We start from the raw sequence: 17511 nt of genomic DNA on the forward strand, positions 1-17511 counted from the left end.
AAAGATTTCCAAATTTTCTAAGTTATTAAAAAACACCAAACCCAGTTTTTTACTCCATTTAATTAAACAGCTTACTTTTATTTTGACAGTGAAGATCAGTCTCATCTTTTTTTGAAAGATGGCTCTTATCTTATGGATTTAAATCAAAGTCAGAAAAACTCCCCCAAAAGACTAAAATTATCCATGTTCTGAAATACGACTTTAATTGACAAATTCTTCATAACCCAGCTATGAGCTTCATTCTTAGAAAATACCATTTCAGACATTAAAACAATAATTTGCTTTATTTCTCAATTTCAGAAAAAAAATTTCAGGAAATGAAATAGTTTTCTCATTATCTTATACTAAAACTAAATCAAACAGACATGGGTATAATCATGGTGATATATATGGTGGTAAACATTTCCAACCCAACAGACCAAGCAAGCACATATCTTTAGGAGTTCTTTCTCCTTGTACTAGTTACAAACCAAAAAGATATTTGTTAAAGTTTGGGATTCTTTTACAAGTAAATGTTTGATTTTCAAAACAAGCATGTATATTGTGAAATTTAGCTATTTTAGCTATATGAAATGTCCGATTAAAAAAAATAAGACTATTTGCTTGTTTCTTCCTCTATACTACTTATTCACATACTAGGGAAAATAAAAAAACTTTCCTGCTTCCAATTCTCAAATGATGTCTCAATTTAAAAAGAATTAGACCTAATAAGAATGCATCCTTTCCAGACTTACAAAAGATAATACTCCTGTAGAGATTAGCATTTCAAAAAGAACCTTGATGAATTCAAAGACTTAAATGCTCACCACCAATCCACTAAGGGGCCTTAGTTTAAAAATCACTTAAAATATACATTTATTTAAGTGTTCATCCTTAGCGATGATTTATTAAAGCTGGATTTGAAAAGGACTGCCAAAGATATTCTTGACAGAACCAATTCTTAATCAATGTTGGGCCCTACTGAGAAGGCAGGCAGGAAGGAAAGAAGGAAAGAACACCAGGTGAATGAATACATTCTCAAATTCAAATTAGAAACAACAATTCTTATTTCACCATATCCTGGAGCTTTATACCGAACTAGAATTAACATGTCAGTGGAAAAAATTAATTCTATTAAAAATTATACATATTTCTAATACACTGAATTTTAGTCATATTGTCTAGAAGTATTAAATAATTTTTAAAAGAGCTAAACTAAATATATCAGAAGTTAGGGAAAGGGGATACTACTAGCTTACAATGTCAAAAATCTTTATCAATTCAACATTTAACAGTTGCAGTGGTTGTTAATCTACTTCAAAAGTCAAAGTGTACTTACTGTTTAAATGTGCTGTTTTAAGAGAGAAGAAAAAAAAAAAAAGGTCACCTAAAACTAAATGCCAGTTTGGAAATAAGCTGAAAGATGGTAGACTGGTGACTCGGGAGGTAACTGGGAAGTAAATGATCACAGAGCCTCAAATAAACACTCCACAGCCTGAGAGGGAGAGCTGCTTCTTTGAAAAGGGAAATCCAGGCCTGTCAGGGATGGTGTAGGGGAATCACACAGGGAGTGCACATTATCTAGCAGAGAACTCCTCTCTAGCTGTGAAAAGTTATACGGGGAAAGACGATTTTCTTCTTTATCCAAAGAAGGGGGAAAAAAAAAAAACAGAGAAGTAAACACAAGGTATTAGGATAAGACTCATGGTGGTTAAGAATTAAAACCTGAAAGTGTGTTTATAAAATGCAGGGATATATGTATGTATTTGGAGATTATGAGACCTTTGCTTATTTTAGTAATAGGCTTATTCCAATCAAGTATTACTTAAAATATAGGTGAGGTCTTGGGAGTTTACACGTAACAGCACTGACTACACTAACACTCAAGATTTGTTATACCTATCTGGGTCTGGGGAAGACCACAGTTACGTTAATTAATGGTTTAGAAGTAAAATGAAACATATCTGATAGCAAATCTTACCCTAAATTGGGGCTTAGGGGGTGCCCGCTACGGCATATATATATCAGTAATCCATATTTATAAGTTTCAATTAAAACTCATTTTTTTAATGGGAACAATGGTATGGAGCCCAACATTCTGCTTAAAGCCAATAATAAAACGTCCTACTTTGGTTGATGAATTCATAACCTTGGTCCTCCTTTACCTTTAGCTGGATACCCAACTGACAGATGTAATAAAGGGAAAAATAAGCAGCTTCAGGGTATCGGTCTTCTTACAAATGCCAACATATAAAATGACGATACTTAAAAAACATCCCAGTAATGTTCCAGATCACTACATTCTGCTCCATATACATATGATTTCAATATGCAAGACTGATAACAGAGTGTAAATGTTAGCACAGTCCTTAGGATAAGATCTCACCATATAAGGAAACAGCACTAGGCTACAAAAGTTGATTGCAGTCAGCTTTCCTGCATTTCTTCTTGGAGATGGTGATGGTATTATCATCTTTAAATCCTTGTGGAGCTTTCTCTCTGTTTCATTATGCTGAAAACAACAACCTCCTTGTTTGAAACATTATCAGCAGATATGCTATTGTTTTACATGGTGTAGCATATAGTTCTTCAAGATGAGTCTGAGATGACAGCTTTAGTGTGAGTGTAGTACATCTTGGTGCCATTACTATTATATATATTTTTTCATTCTATTAGAGATGTCACCAGTCTAGTGATCATGCATGCTGGTCCTTAAATGCTCTTTGGCACTGCAGAAAATTCTTGGGTAAATTTAATTCCACCTCTGTTTTATTCTTTATTTAGTTCTGACATTGGTATTTAGTTTAAGTCTACATTATGTACTAATACCTGCTAGGTTACATCCACCTGCTAGGTTACATCCTCCTCCACCTGTCACTAATGTTACTCCAAGATCATTGGGTCACATTAAATATCAGTTTCCAAAACTTACAGGGTCTTTAGTAACAGTCATTAGCAGATAGACACTTTGAAAGCCTTCAATTCATTATTTGCACTGATATTCACAGTTGAAAGCCCCTGACTTGCAAGAACTACTACAATAATCAAGCTGCAAGATACAACAAAGTTTACAGAGGAGATATATTCTGGATCTTCAAGTTTCCTTCTCCGTGAGTTACATGTAGGAAGGCAAATTCAGATGGTGAGGGCTAAGAGAACTTTATATTGTTAGAATGGGATTGTGGGCAAATCATAATCCTTCTGCGCATGTTTATTATTATCATTATTACTTGGTCTTTAAAAGTCAGACTGTTGGAGTATGTTATAGATTTCAAAGCTCTGAAATTTATTCTGACAGAAGTTTTCTTATTATCCTTTCCTTAGGTTTTTCCAAAGAGTATGACATGGGGTGGGTATGCCTACTAGTGAGACTAAAACCTGATGAGAAAAAGCTATGAAAATATTTGTTCAGATAAGCCTTGCTGCGTTTCAAAGGGTCTTTATTTCTTTAAAAAAAAAAATGTTTAGAAACAGACTATAAATGCATCATTTGTCCTGAACATATGAGTTAAGCAGAACATAGCAGGAATAAATACATGAAATGTCACAGAAAAATGGCCAGAGGGTTTTTCCTCTGCTATGTTAAGCGGAAGATTTAAATGAAAATTACTAAGCATAAACCAACACACGTGCACGCACACACATTCACCTTCACACCCATGGAGAGCACTACACTTATAGTATATATCTCTGCTAAGCAAACCTTTTCTTACAAAATGCTAATCAAATGTCACAAAGACATAAAGACTATATTATTGCTATTTCAAAACTATTCAGATGGCTGTTTCAAACACTTTTACCTAATCAGGAAAACATGTATCCTAAAGCTTTTTTTACCTATAGCTCCTTGCCTTCCTCCCTTTTTTTTTTTTTTTAAGATTTTATTTATTGACAGAGAGAGATCACAAGTGGGCAGAGAGGCAAGCAGAGAGAGAGAGAGAGGAAGAAGCAGGCTCCCCGCAGAGGGGAAAGCCCGATGCGGGACTCGATCCCAGGACCCCGAGATCATGACCTGAGCCGAAGGCAGAGGCCCAACCTCTGAGCCACCCAGGTGCCCCCTTCCTCCCTTTTTTTAAAGGATAGTATATAAAAGTTGCTTCTCCCACAATCTTAGACTGTATTGTTGTGAAAAAACATGGCACCCTACAAGGTAAAACACCGAGTCCAGATGCACACACCCTCAACCAAAAATAGGCCCAAATTCTCACAGCTAGAGTGGGTTTTTTATTTTGCTATTGTAACAGTGAGATAATTAAAGAACAGGACTAGACCACACTTTAGTTATTTGTATGTTATGTGAATTTCCCTTCTATTTAACAACAACAACAAAAAGGTACTAGGTGCTCTAGAGGCTTTATACATTTTTTGGAGGCGGGGAGGGGGGGGAAAGCTTTTGTAGTGTTGCTTTGTAAGAGAGCACAATAGTGAGTCTGAATACCGAACAGGAGCTGAACAACAATAAGCACAGTGCGTTCTTGAGTCAGGTGGGAACTTCAGGAACCCTCAGAATTAATTGCACACATGAAGTGGCCTAAGAACGAAGTCAAGTCAGTAGCTACCTTAGGAAGTACGGTCTGAAGGAGCCTGGAGAGAATGGATTGGTTCCTTAAGTACAACTTCCAGCTGTTTCATGGAATTTCTAGGTACTTCAGTTCAATTCTCAAGCAGCTTAGATTGCTTAGGCTTTCCTTCAGTTCTAGGTGCCCAACAGGCATAAACTAGACTTTTGTGTAACTCAAACCCAGGGCAGACTCTCTGAAACATTATGGAATAGAACAGATTCTCTTCGTGAATCCTGGATTCTCAAGAATGATTCCTTGGGAAAAGATCCCGACTAAGGAAGCCGGTATTAAAGGCTGGTATGCCCAGCATTATAGGGTTGGTAAGAGTAATACTCATGGCAGCAAATCACAGGGCAGGAAGGAGATGGAAGGAGCAGTAGCTTTTCGATCCATCAGCATGGTTTCACAAAGAGCATTCTTGAGCAATAACTTGTACTTTGAAGTATTATCACTTGTCAGTATCACAGTTGATATGTCAGCTGGCATATCATACATGGATCATACACACATGGATCAAGTCCAGTGAGTTTAAAAATGTGTTAATGTCCATTGGGGAGGATATGTGCTATGGTGAGTGCTATGAAGTGTGTAAGCCTGACGATTCACAGACCTGTACCCCTGGGGCAAATAATACATTATATGTTAATAAAAAAAAGTCCAATAAAAAATATGTTAGTGTCAATAAACTAAGAGTGCTTCCAAACTAGGCATATTTGCTATTAACTGAATAAAGAAAAAATGTTATTTATCTATATCTTTATCCCTGTTTCACTACACCTTCAGCAATTTTCCCTAAAGGTCATATCTAAGTATATAAAATATAAGAATAGATTAGTTCATTAACTTGTAGTTTATATCTATCTATTCACACGGCACATTCTCTTTAGGGACAAACTTTTTTATAAACATTTTTATAACCTGTTATAATAAAATTCTGAATTTCTCTTTCTTCTACTCTTCACCAATCTACTACTTTTAATTCCAATGTGCCACAGAAATAAAGCAGAATGACCCAGTACAACTAAATAAGAAGGGTTGGTTCTTTCCAGCTTGTAAGTATGCTTGGGAGAAACTAGCTCCTACTTGTAATACAGGCTCTTCAACTACCAGACCTACTGCCTCTAAGTCTTCTACATCATAAGTAACATGTCCACCACCCCTCTCACTGGGCTTACCTACACCTGTCCAGTCTCATCCCTGGCTCTTCCCAAGCCTTCTCTTTCATTCTGCAGGAACATTCATCCCACAGGGTGTTTTCCTTGGTCTTCAACTTACAAAAAACCTGACCCAGGATTCCCTAAGCGGTATTATGCTTTCTACAATTGTCTTTCATGTAGTCTGCTTTCTTACTCTCAAGAAATGGCTGGAAGGTAAGTGAGCAGAGAAGACACCACAGGGGCTACGAAAGCCAGGTGCCTTTCCAACCCCAGCCCTGATGTTAGGCATTTATATGCCATCCTTTCTCTGGTTCTCACTCATCACTCAGCACTAACCGTCATCATGCTGACCACAGTCTCCTAATCTGTCATTCCCTTAACAACACTATACCTGTTCTGTGACCTCACCAAAACCTAAAGTCACTGAACTCCCTTCAACACACTCACACCATTGGTTCTTTCCTGCCTTAGTGGACTCTTCTTGACCACAAATTAGGTATTTCAATGTTGTCTTCCTGAATATCTTTGTATCCCTTTCTTTTTCACCTTCTAACGAAACTCTTAATATTTGCTTTACCTATCCTTGATGTTTTGTGCAGAACCAGAGAAATATACAAAACCATATACATTTGGACTCCAGAAGTTTTTAATTTGATCCTTATCTTCACTCAGCAATTCTTGAATTTCTTTCTGATGTTCTTCTAGGCTTATTTCACAGGTTTATTTAATCACCTTTCTTTACGGAGTCCCAACTTCACTCTTCACCCCCATTCTCACACAATATGCATTCAGTAATAACTGATATGAGTCCCTTCCTGTGTTCTCATTTTCTCTAATTTCACCTTCTCTTTCCTAGATTTTCTGGGTGTCCTTGAAAAGAACAGTGCCCTCTTCTCTAAAGCTAACTCCCTAACTTAACCTCATCTCGGGAGCTTATCTCCTCCTAGCATTAGAGATATCCGTTACCCTACTGGATTAGCCTGCCTTCTCTTTAGCACTGTCCATGTCTTCCTCTCAAATAGCTTTGTAAGTTCTGCTTTAAAATATTTAAATACCCACCTTACCTTAAAGCTATGCATTCTAAGATCTACCACCCATCTGGTAAGCATCTTGTCTTTCTCTTTCCCTTGGTTGCCAAATGTCTTAAGTAATCAATGGTTGCTGTAGCCATATCCTTGACTTTTTCTCATGAATCCTAGAAATCTGGTTTCCATCTATACCTTTATGATAGTTAAATTTTTAAAGGTCACCAGACACCTAGGCTTTTTCCTAGATCTCATGTTTTCTGGCTTCTAATTCATCATTTCTTCTCTATTCCTACTATTACTGTTCTAATCCAGGCCATCTTATTTGCACTGCCCAGCAATATACATAATGGAAACTTCTAAGTTTCTTTCTAAGTGGTCCCAGTTTCAAGCAAACACATCATCAAGCTAATCTTTTTAAAATGCTACAATCAAGTTACATCTTCAGCAAAGAACCTAGAGTTCTCTATCACTGACCACATCCCTATCAAGATTAAACTATCCTTCCCAGTTTTCAAGGCTTTTGCACACTTATTCTACTTTTCTGTATGACATGTATACCTCAAATGAGTCCATCTCCTTACTGTCCTCTCCTAATCACTAGAGACCACTCCAATCTCTGTCTCTGGTTCTTTGTCCCGTCTGTTCCCTTTATTCTATTTTCCCCTTAAATCAGCCATCCTTCCACATCGAAAAGCCCCATACTTTATGAAGCCTTTCCCTGCCCCACCGTACATTAACTTAATTCCTATTTTTACTTTTGTATCACCATAGCGTTTGATTAGTTCACTAGACATTTCATGTGTAAATACCTGCTTATATTACTGCCATTTACTCAACATAAGGAGACAGGCAGTAATACTCACTCAGATAAAAAAAAGGCTGAGAGGAGAAAGATACAGCACTAAGGGCAGAAGGACTAGCTTGACACTGGATAACTGACTTTGGTCTATATTTTATAGAAAAAGACATATCGTTGTTTTGGGTTATCACGTCTTTATAAGATAACCTTTTAAAAACATTATTGGGTTTTCAACTGTATGATATCCATCCCTGAAAGCCAATTAGGCAAATTTGGGAATACCTCAAAGATCAAAGAAACAGAAAAATCTAAAAACCTTGTAACTCAAAAGGATAAAACATCCTCTAGTTTTTAATGTATGCATAAAAAACACAATGGTTATCATTTTGTAAGACTTCTATGCACCTGCAATTAATTCCTCCTTTTTCTTGGCTTTCTAAGCCAACGTCTCTGTGGGAGTAGCTACCTTATGGACCTGTGTCACAGCAGAAAAGAGCTCTGGCAATCTTGAAGGTGCTTGGAACACCATACGCATAGGAAAAATGTCAATTAAAAAATGTGCACAGACACAATACATTCAAGTATTTTCTTTAAAAGAACATATATAGAGAAAGTTCTATTTAACACCTAGAACACTAAGAGTTAGAGACATGAGCATGAACACATGACTAAGATACTCAAGTCAAAATTGTGAATGTATGTCTTCCCTATTAAGATTTTCATCACTCCCTCCAAATTATCATATATTTTAATTTTCAGGTATCAATATTTAATACCCTATGTTGCCACCATCAGAGCAATGAGTAATAATATGAGTCTAGACCACTGCAACTGTTCTTGTTAAAATATATTAAGAGCTGACCCTACAGAAACAACCTGAAATAAAACTGTCACTGGACTGTTATCCTTAATGACAGGATCTATGCTTTATTCAGCCCTCAAGACCTAACTAAAGGTCACCATACAGAATAGGCTCTCAAATATTTGACTAATATTTTGTTGTAATAAGGGCAATATGCAAAAGCACCCCCTGGAAAAACATGCAACAGTAGAATGAAAAGGAAAAGATCATTACTCAGAAAATATTTTCTAAAGGAATCTTTAAGAAAATAAAAAAGAGGCACTTTACATTCATCATGACTTAAATCATTCACTCCAGTTCTCTATTTCCTATAGTGGCACTGAAGTCATTTCAGGGTAGCAGTTCTTAACTTCTCTTCCCGGGGTGAGGGGTGGCATGGGGAATCACTAAGCCCTTTATAAATCTAATAGCTATAGATTTTCTCCCCAGAAAAATATGGACAGCTGTACATACGTACAAAACTTTGCTAGTCCATCCAAAGGGTTCTGAATTCTGGCGTTTACAGTTCCTGATTTAAGAAACACACTAGTTACTTTTTTTAAAAGTTGGGATGTAAAAGCATAAAAAGTTTCCCTTGTGCATGAGACATTCATTTAACAAAAATTAATCTGAAATTTTTTAGAATTTTTCATTCTTTACCATCATTTGGCTTCATCAACTTACTTGCTATATGAAGTGGTACTTTCTTTTATGTATTGTGTAATTTCTTCTGTGCTTTACTATAATTAATTACCACCATGATTTCAAGACTTAACTTTTTTAAAAAACCATACTATATGAAATACTAGGTAAGTAAAATGGTGAGACTTATTATTCTAGGCTTACAAGGGCTCGAAATTACAAAGTTAAAAGATAATCTTTAGCTTTTCAATGTGAAAATAATTAAACTGAAACCTAAGTGCCCAAGACGCATTTTCCTGATGTTTGGTGTGTGTCAAAAGTGTGAAGAATAAAGAAGCAGGCAGGGAGGGAGTTTTGGGTTCTAGCAAGTATAGATAAAATACCTGACAATTTTTTGGCCTTGGCAAGGAAGGAAAAAGGAGAGAGAAAGCGACCACAGGAAAGAAGCCTTGTTTAACAGGCAGATCGCTCTCTCAACACAAAGAAGTAAAGTAAAGTAAAGAAACCATCTGTCTTGGTAAGAAGATCCAGGTGATGAAAGGCTTGCACTAGAGAAAGCTATGTACTAGTAAGCTTCACTACAGGGACCCCAAAGCCTAGGAACCCTTGCACCACAGAAGACATTAAGTGGATGTCTTGGCTTCTTACAGCAAAAATAAAACTGTTATTAACCCATGGTCAAAGGCTTCTGTCTAATAAGTCGACAGTGTTTTACTTGTATTTTCTAAATTTCTTGTAACGCTGCCCTAAAGTCAGTTTTGAATAGAAATTAGAGATTGTCACTTATGCAGAATCTTACAAAAATAATTTAAATGGCTAGATAATTAGCTGTTCCTATACCTCAGTTAACCAAATCAAAGGACATCAAAGAACAGATTTTAGTTTACCCACTATACCTGAGGACAAAGCTATTCCATTTGCTGTATTATACCTAACAGAAAATAACCAGACTTCATATAGAGAGGTAATCTTGAAAAAATGCCAACATGATATTAAGTCTCATCTCCTAATGTGTTTTTTAAATAATTATTATTTTAAAATCCTCAGGATTCCTTTTTTGGTATTCACATTACTCTTTTAATATTTTTAACAAATAAAGGCATATCTTTTATCATAATTGTTTTTTGAAAACGTCAAGAAGAGATCTGACTTTCCCCATTCTTCCCAGATATTTAATCAGGCAGAATATGGTCATTTTTTCTGAATCAGCTTTTGTCCACTGCTCAGAACTGAATTCAGTTTATTTTATCAGCTTTAAAACTATTTTTGAAAAAAACTGTGTATTATCCAAAAACATCACTGCATATCATGTCCTAATAAAGTACTTCACTATCCTATGTGATCAAAATTACCTACGACAACTTACATGGCCTAATTTTAGAGGATCCCCAATCTCGTCTCCTCCACCTTAGTCTCATTCTGGCCAGGTACTTGTAATATAGCTTTATTATCACATTTCAATTATTAAACAATGAGGTTTCCAAACAGATATCTCACAGAACTACCGTTTGTTCCATAAAAATGTTACACTACTGTGGTTGCTTCTCACATACAATGTTTACCCCATATTCAAGTTTCTGATAAATCAACTGTAAGTTGAAATTCTGTTTCTGAGGCATTTCCTGGTATACTAGGCAGTGCATTAGAAAAGAGATATTGCATTTAGTCTATAATAATTAACCTTCTAAATATAATTAACAACCATTCAAAAAGAAAGTGCAAATGTGCAAATGAGAGACAACAAAAACAGTTTCTAAACATGTAATGCATTGATATAGGCTATAAATCCATACAACTAAAAATAATTGCTGACAACATCCTTCTGAGCATTAAACAACACCACCAATTTTGTTTTATATGTTTTCTTTCTTCTCAAGTATTCAAAGAAATGCAATAGACATTATCTTAATTTTCAATTTTTTCATGAGTATATTAGGATATTACCATTTTTTTTTCACAAATCAGAAAACAAGGAACTACCATTATCTTTGCATAATTTCAGTAATAGAGCCAAAATAAGAACAATTCTAGCTAATCTCATCTGGGATCTTAATTAGTACTACAAGTTTATTTGTGTGAGTTAAAAATAGTATCACTCATGAGAAACAATGCCAAAATTATTATGCTAATAAATCGTGTTAAGGGCCTAATGAAGAAATACTTTAGCAACTATGAGGTAACACACTAGTTGTAGGCATGAGGAACGTTTATATTGGCTCTTTTGGGTGTATACATTAAATGCGAAATCAGAAAGGAATCATGCAAAAATCCGGTTGCCCATGCAAGCACCCCAGAGTCTAATCCTCTCCTCTCAGTTCTGTTGTCAGGCCACAGTAGTGTGGAGACTTGTAGGCTGCTGTCCTTGTTGTAATGAATGGGAAGAGGCTGACAGTGGCATGGTCGAAACCTTCACCTCTTCTTCCCCTGTGGAAAAGTCAGTCATGGTCTAGTTATGGGTGACTAGATTTGTTAACAGTCCCTTTAAAAATGATTTCAATATTTGGAATACTGATACATATATAAAATACATGCTTAATGGCTGGAATCTGGGTGTGAAACAAGACATGAATTTTAAAATATAAACTTATCAAGTACCTAGAAAGTAGTTACACTATAAACACACCCTTCAATTTAATACTATGTCAGACATAAGAACAAATATAATAGATTTAGGATTATAAATAGACAAAAAGAAAAGAAAAAAAAAAAGAGAGAGAGAGAGACCAGGAAAGCCATTCTTTTCCAAGCCAATTGGACCCCTTTTAAATTCAGATACTCCTCTAACAGTTAATAGTATTTTGTGAAAAAAATTAAAAATAAGTTCACAGATGTGAAAATGTTTTTTAAAAGGAAAAATGACAAATTCATGTTTTAAAAGCAGAAATTATGTCCATAAAAAATAAACAAAAAGATATAAATATTAATTCAGCAAATTACCCACACAGCATTTGATAATTCACTGTGTACTTCTGGAGAATTAGAAAAGAATAAATGCTAACGGTACAACGATCCAATTGACTGAAAGCGAGATGACTACTTCTAGGTCAGAGAACTATACACAAAATGAGATCAGTTCTCCTAATTATAATTGATAATTACTGGACTGCAAGTGACTTGTTTTCACATATGACTCAAAATCCAATCAAGTCACTATTAAAATAACTAATTCAGTAATAAAATTTAAAGAAAAATGTCTTATTACAAGTAAAATTTGAAATGAACAAAAACATGAAAAAAATCCAATCCTAAACAGTTTCAAGTATTTCTCTAAGAATATCTTAAACCAACAATGCTTAATAAACTGAGACTTACTATTATTTGTTTTCCAAATAATTTTTAGCATCATAGAATAAAAAACATCTTGGCAGAGAGTTCTTTGAAAAACAAATCTGCAAAATTACATTTGGAAATATTTAACTGACAGATTTAACTGACACAATGAAGGAAGACTCTCAGCCTTTAGAACAGGTTATTTCATAATTTTTCAGTAAATTGGCCAAAATTCTATAAACTCCAAGTACACAGCAAGAAAGCTGTGTAGAGGAAATTCCAGGCTACAGTTCTTGGTGAGAACATGGTACTGATAAGGACTATGCAAGAGATTAATTTTTATCAAGTCGATAAACTTCATTCTACTTTGTAAGCTGTAGGCCATATCCCTGAGCTGGGCCAATTGTCTCATGAATAGATACTGTTGATGAAAAGGGATCTGCAAGTGTGTGAGAGCAACAATCAATTACTATGGGAAGAAAGCCAAGTTCAAGTACATGCCAGTGATCTTCATTTGTGAAGGTGAACAACAGCGTACTAGAAGAACACTTCAGTTTGAATGTGGGAACTGGGTACTTGTCCTAATTCTACTACTAATTGAATGTTTGACCTTTAACAAATTATTTAACCTTTCTGGAACACAGCTTTGCTTTTTCTAAAAGAACTAGTTGAACAAGATAAGTCACTTTTTTAGGAAAAGTTACTTCTTAAACAAAAGCACGTTGTTCCAATAACAAAAAAGATCCGAATGGACCTACTATAATTGTCCACTAATCAAAGTTTTCCCCCAAGAATATTTATTTCAAAAATCCTTCCAGGCTTAGCAAACTGGATGAGCAGCCAAGAAAATGCTGCTAAAAAGATTTTACCTAATTAAGAAAATAACTAATTTTAAACAAACAAAAAAGGTTTTCATGTAGGTGTAAGAAATGGAAGCCGCATTTCTGTCAAGCCTCTGGCAACTGTCCTTCCCATGATAGGTTTCAGACATACCAATTTTTAATAATTTAACTGAAACAAACCAAAACTAAAAATTTAAATACAAATATATAATAAATATAGACATGGTATCTGTAGGATATACAGGTGACTGACACCTGAGTATTTGCTCCTAAAGGCCAGGGACCCTACCGTGTTTTGCTCTACACAGCTAAAGAATAAATAAATATGCATGCCTTTTCCAGTGTTGAATACTGTCTAAGCATATCTTAAAGTGGCAGGTATCATAGAAACAGAAGGTACTCTCCATTATGAAGCACTTCACCAACAGCTACCCTGGTTAAGATACCATGATATTCATATTGCAGGATACAAAGTTGAACCTATTTCAAAGGTTCAACTCAAGTACAACTGATTTACAACTAGGGGTGGGGGAGGCAGATATTGCCTAGGTATTAAATTGCTTCAAATCAGACACAGTTAAAATGAACATCGTTTTCTAGAATTTTACTTTCTGTCATTTCTAATTGTTACTGAAAAACCTAAATGATCCAGCTACAATTATATTAACTATTCTGTTTTGAGGTTTAGCACATTCATCTTCCTGAGATATTTGCCAAATATTTATAGGACATGAGAGTATTCTGTGTAACTCTTAATAACAATTTCAAATATGTTGTTGCATTAAACTACAATTTCTCTTGTCATCAGAGACTTAAAAATAATCTAATAATAAAGCTTAATCATAAGTCACCATTTAAATACCAAACAAGTATGCATAGTCAAAAACTGAAAATCTGAAATAACAAACTCTCCCAACCCCCCACAAAATATGACAATGATTCAGAACCTACAAGTTGGTGACTTCATTCTTAGAATTTCTGGGAAAAAAAAGTATTTTATGCTCTACAGTTGAGTATATGTTAAAAGGAAAACCCACAAAGATAAGACCATAATTTAATGCCACATTTTTTTCATAAAGTATCTAGTTTAGATGAAGATTTCAAATGACTAACATCTGGACGACTACACTCACAAATCAGTAATTATTCATTACCGCTGTGGCATTTTCACAATATATACTGATTTGAAATATTGGGGTTAAAATTATTCTTTCTGTGCTAATGGAAAATATGGTAACTGTGAAATCAGAAGAACAGATAACTTACTGAGGATAGTCATGTAATAAGTCAAATAAAAGTATACAATGAAGACAACTAAGAACTGCAGTCCCACAAAGGCACCCTTCTTCCTATAATATCAAGTCCACACTGTGTTGCCTCACTGTCAGAGCTCCCCATGTTCTCGTCCATCCTATTTATACAATACATGAAGCACTTCCCATGAAGGCAGTTCCATTGCTTCTTAATGAAATGACATACTAATTCCTGCCTCCACGCCTTTACTCAGGAGTTCCCATTAGTATAAAGGTCCTTCTTTTTCCCCCACTAACCCAAATCCAAGATACCATAGATACCATCAATTCCTACTTCTTCAGTGAAGCCTCCCCAATAATTATAGGCTCAATTGAGATCTCTCAGATTCCAGTTATCATATAGTTACCACTCTCATACATAATATTAAATTTATTTCTTCAACTACACTGCAAAATACCTGGAAATAGTATCCATATCATATAGTTCTTTTATATTACGCACATGGCCTAGTTCATTGCTGGGCAAAAAGGAACCCAAATATTGTAATTGGTTTATTATTTTATTTTTAAATGTTTAGGATATTTAGGGGAACTTAACTTTAACTCTTAATGTTATAATGAGTTATGAGATGCACTACCAGTCATTAAAATGCCACGTTTCTAAATGATTAAAGCAAAACAAAACAAAATTACACTCTAATATACTGTCTTGAATGGAAGGGAAAAAAAAAAAAGCAGTATCAGGAACTGAGTACTTAAGTGTTTCACAAGTGAATATCACATAGAATGAGAAGACTGAAAAGTGTCATTCTGAATTACCTACTAACTACCATAATCAAATGAACAAATATCATGAGTCCCACTAATATACAAACAGCTACATTGGTGTATCATGCTTATGTAAATTAACTTCACTGTATCACCTGTTAAATTCACTATATCAAAAGCCACAAACCATATTCTCTTAACCCATCTATTTGTCTTGAAAATGAAATGTGGTTGGTCACAAAGAGAACAGAGCCAAAGAACTCTGATGGATCTCTTCGAATTCACCTATCAACCTTGCTAAAATCAAGAGAACAAACAACTTGCTGGTAATAGCACATGATTACAGTTAAGACTGTGCCATGCCATATCTTAAAGGCCATGACAAGGGATAACAATAAATTTTATGAATTATGTTAACAGAGTAGGGACTATTCTATCTTACTTCAGAAAATCAGGAGAGAGAGAAATTCTCCCTTTTACCAGTCATCTCTAAAGCCCAAATTAAGTAAAATTTTTAAAAAGCTATTAATAAGAAGAATTCCTTTAGATATAGAAGTCACTCGATCTAATAAATGTCATATGGGACCTTAAAACCCCAAAGTTCTGAAACCTTCAAGGGTAGCAGTACAAAACCAGAAGTATTCTGGCATCACTTACAAGGAACCTAATGTTTTCCTCAGAAATAAAAACATGACAGACCAAAAGGGAAAGTAGCTCTCCTTGAACAAATGCTTTTTCACAGAAAGTATACACATATGTCTGTGAAACATTAATAATCAGAGTTCTCAAATATTAAGTATTTTATTAACATATAGCACAGTTTGTGTGTGTGTGTTTGCGCATGTATATCAGCAAAATAAGTAACTGCCAAAAGTAGAGCGTGGCTTTATCCCTCATGCTCTCACTAATTACCATTTCAAAACATTTTTTTTTAATCAATTTACTTTCAGAATGTGTAATTGGAATTTGTACCATGGTGTTGGACTTCCCAGCACCATAATTTCAGAGCACATTTTTTTTCTTTTTCTTTGTGCATTTATATTCCATATGAAAGTTTGGTAACTACCCTGTTAAGTAAAATGCTTCCAAGTTATAAGTAGGTATAATACTCCACCATCCTTATAAAGCTCAATATTACAAGGCATCCATCCAATTAAAATTTTTTTACATTATGATAAGGACTTTTTTTCCCCATAGAAATTTCCAAGAATAATAAGTACTCTCTGTTATTCAAAAATTCCCTCCCTACCCACCCAACAACCTGAAGGCATGAGTTATTCACAAATTCTCAAAGGCTATAAACGAACCTACCTGCTATAGGGATCCCTCCCAGACCTGTGTTGTGCTGTGGCGGGAGATTCAAGTCCAAGAAATTACTATTTGAGGTGGGGTTTGCTGTGTGGTTCAAGTGCATGATGCTATTGCGTGGAAAGGCCATCCAAGGATAGCGGGCTGCCTGGCCTGGAAAACTGAATGAATTATAAACTGCTCGGTGCTGCTGAAATTGAGGGAACCTCTGTGGCAAGACTGAAAAGGTACTATTGAGAGAGTTGGCATTTGTTGGTGCAGCAGGATGCAGGAATCCAGAGCCCGGACCTTTGGCGGTTGTAGTGTGTGAAGAGGAGTTCTGAAGAGATGTGGGTGAAAGGGAAGGCTGGTCTTGGACTGACAGTTCCTTTTCAATCAGGTCTGCTAAGGCTTTTCGAGTGACATCAAAGGGATCAAAACCCAAGTCATCCTCTGGTTGTTTAGAAGAACCAAAGCCAAATGCTGCTTGCCAGTCTGTAGAGGATGATACTGGGATTGTTTCTGTTGGGAAGACAATTAGTGATAAATTTAAAATACATAGCTCACTTGTATACCTAACTGGTGTCCATACCAGTGAAAGTTAAACACATCGTATTACAAGATAAAGGCAAATATATCCAAAATATGTATGATTTCTTAGCATATTAAATTATAATATTATAAAGAACCTAGATGTCCATCAACAGATGAATGGATAAAGCACACACACAATGGATAAAGCAGCTGTGGTATGTATATACAACGGAATATTATTCAGTCATCAAAAGAATGAAATCTTGCCATTTGCAATGATGGGGATGGAACTAGAGTGTATTATGCTGAGTAAAATAAGTCAATCAGAGAAAGACAATTATCATTTGATCTCCCTGATAATGAGGAATTTGAGAGGCAGAGTGGGGGGGTTTGGGGGGTAAGGAAGGAAAAAATGAAACAAGATGGGATCGGGAGGGAGACAAACCATAAGAGACTCTTAATTTCACAAAACAAACTGAGGGTTGCCGGTGGGGAGAGGGTAAGGAGAGGGTGGTTGGGTTATGGACACCGGGGAGGGTATGTGCTATG

The 17511-nt window shown here is 35.4% G+C and overlaps 1 protein-coding gene across 6 annotated transcripts in view; it reads right to left on the bottom strand.

The window, feature by feature from the left end:
- The window catches only part of CNOT4 (CCR4-NOT transcription complex subunit 4), a 139142-nt gene that overhangs the window by 15116 nt on the left and 106515 nt on the right, over positions 1–17511 (bottom strand). For 4 of the 6 annotated variants that reach the window (XM_047694158.1, XM_047694159.1, XM_047694160.1 and 1 more), the window contains exon 10: positions 16453–16950. In XM_047694158.1, the coding sequence (XP_047550114.1) occupies positions 16453–16950 (498 nt within the window). Of the gene's footprint in view, positions 1–8246; positions 11433–16452; positions 16951–17511 lie in introns of those variants that run through there. The other 2 variants (XM_047694163.1, XM_047694162.1) reach the window with 1 other exon arrangement.

Source organism: Lutra lutra, chromosome 11, assembly GCF_902655055.1.
Source record: "Lutra lutra chromosome 11, mLutLut1.2, whole genome shotgun sequence".
Taxonomy (NCBI): Eukaryota; Metazoa; Chordata; class Mammalia; order Carnivora; family Mustelidae; genus Lutra; species Lutra lutra.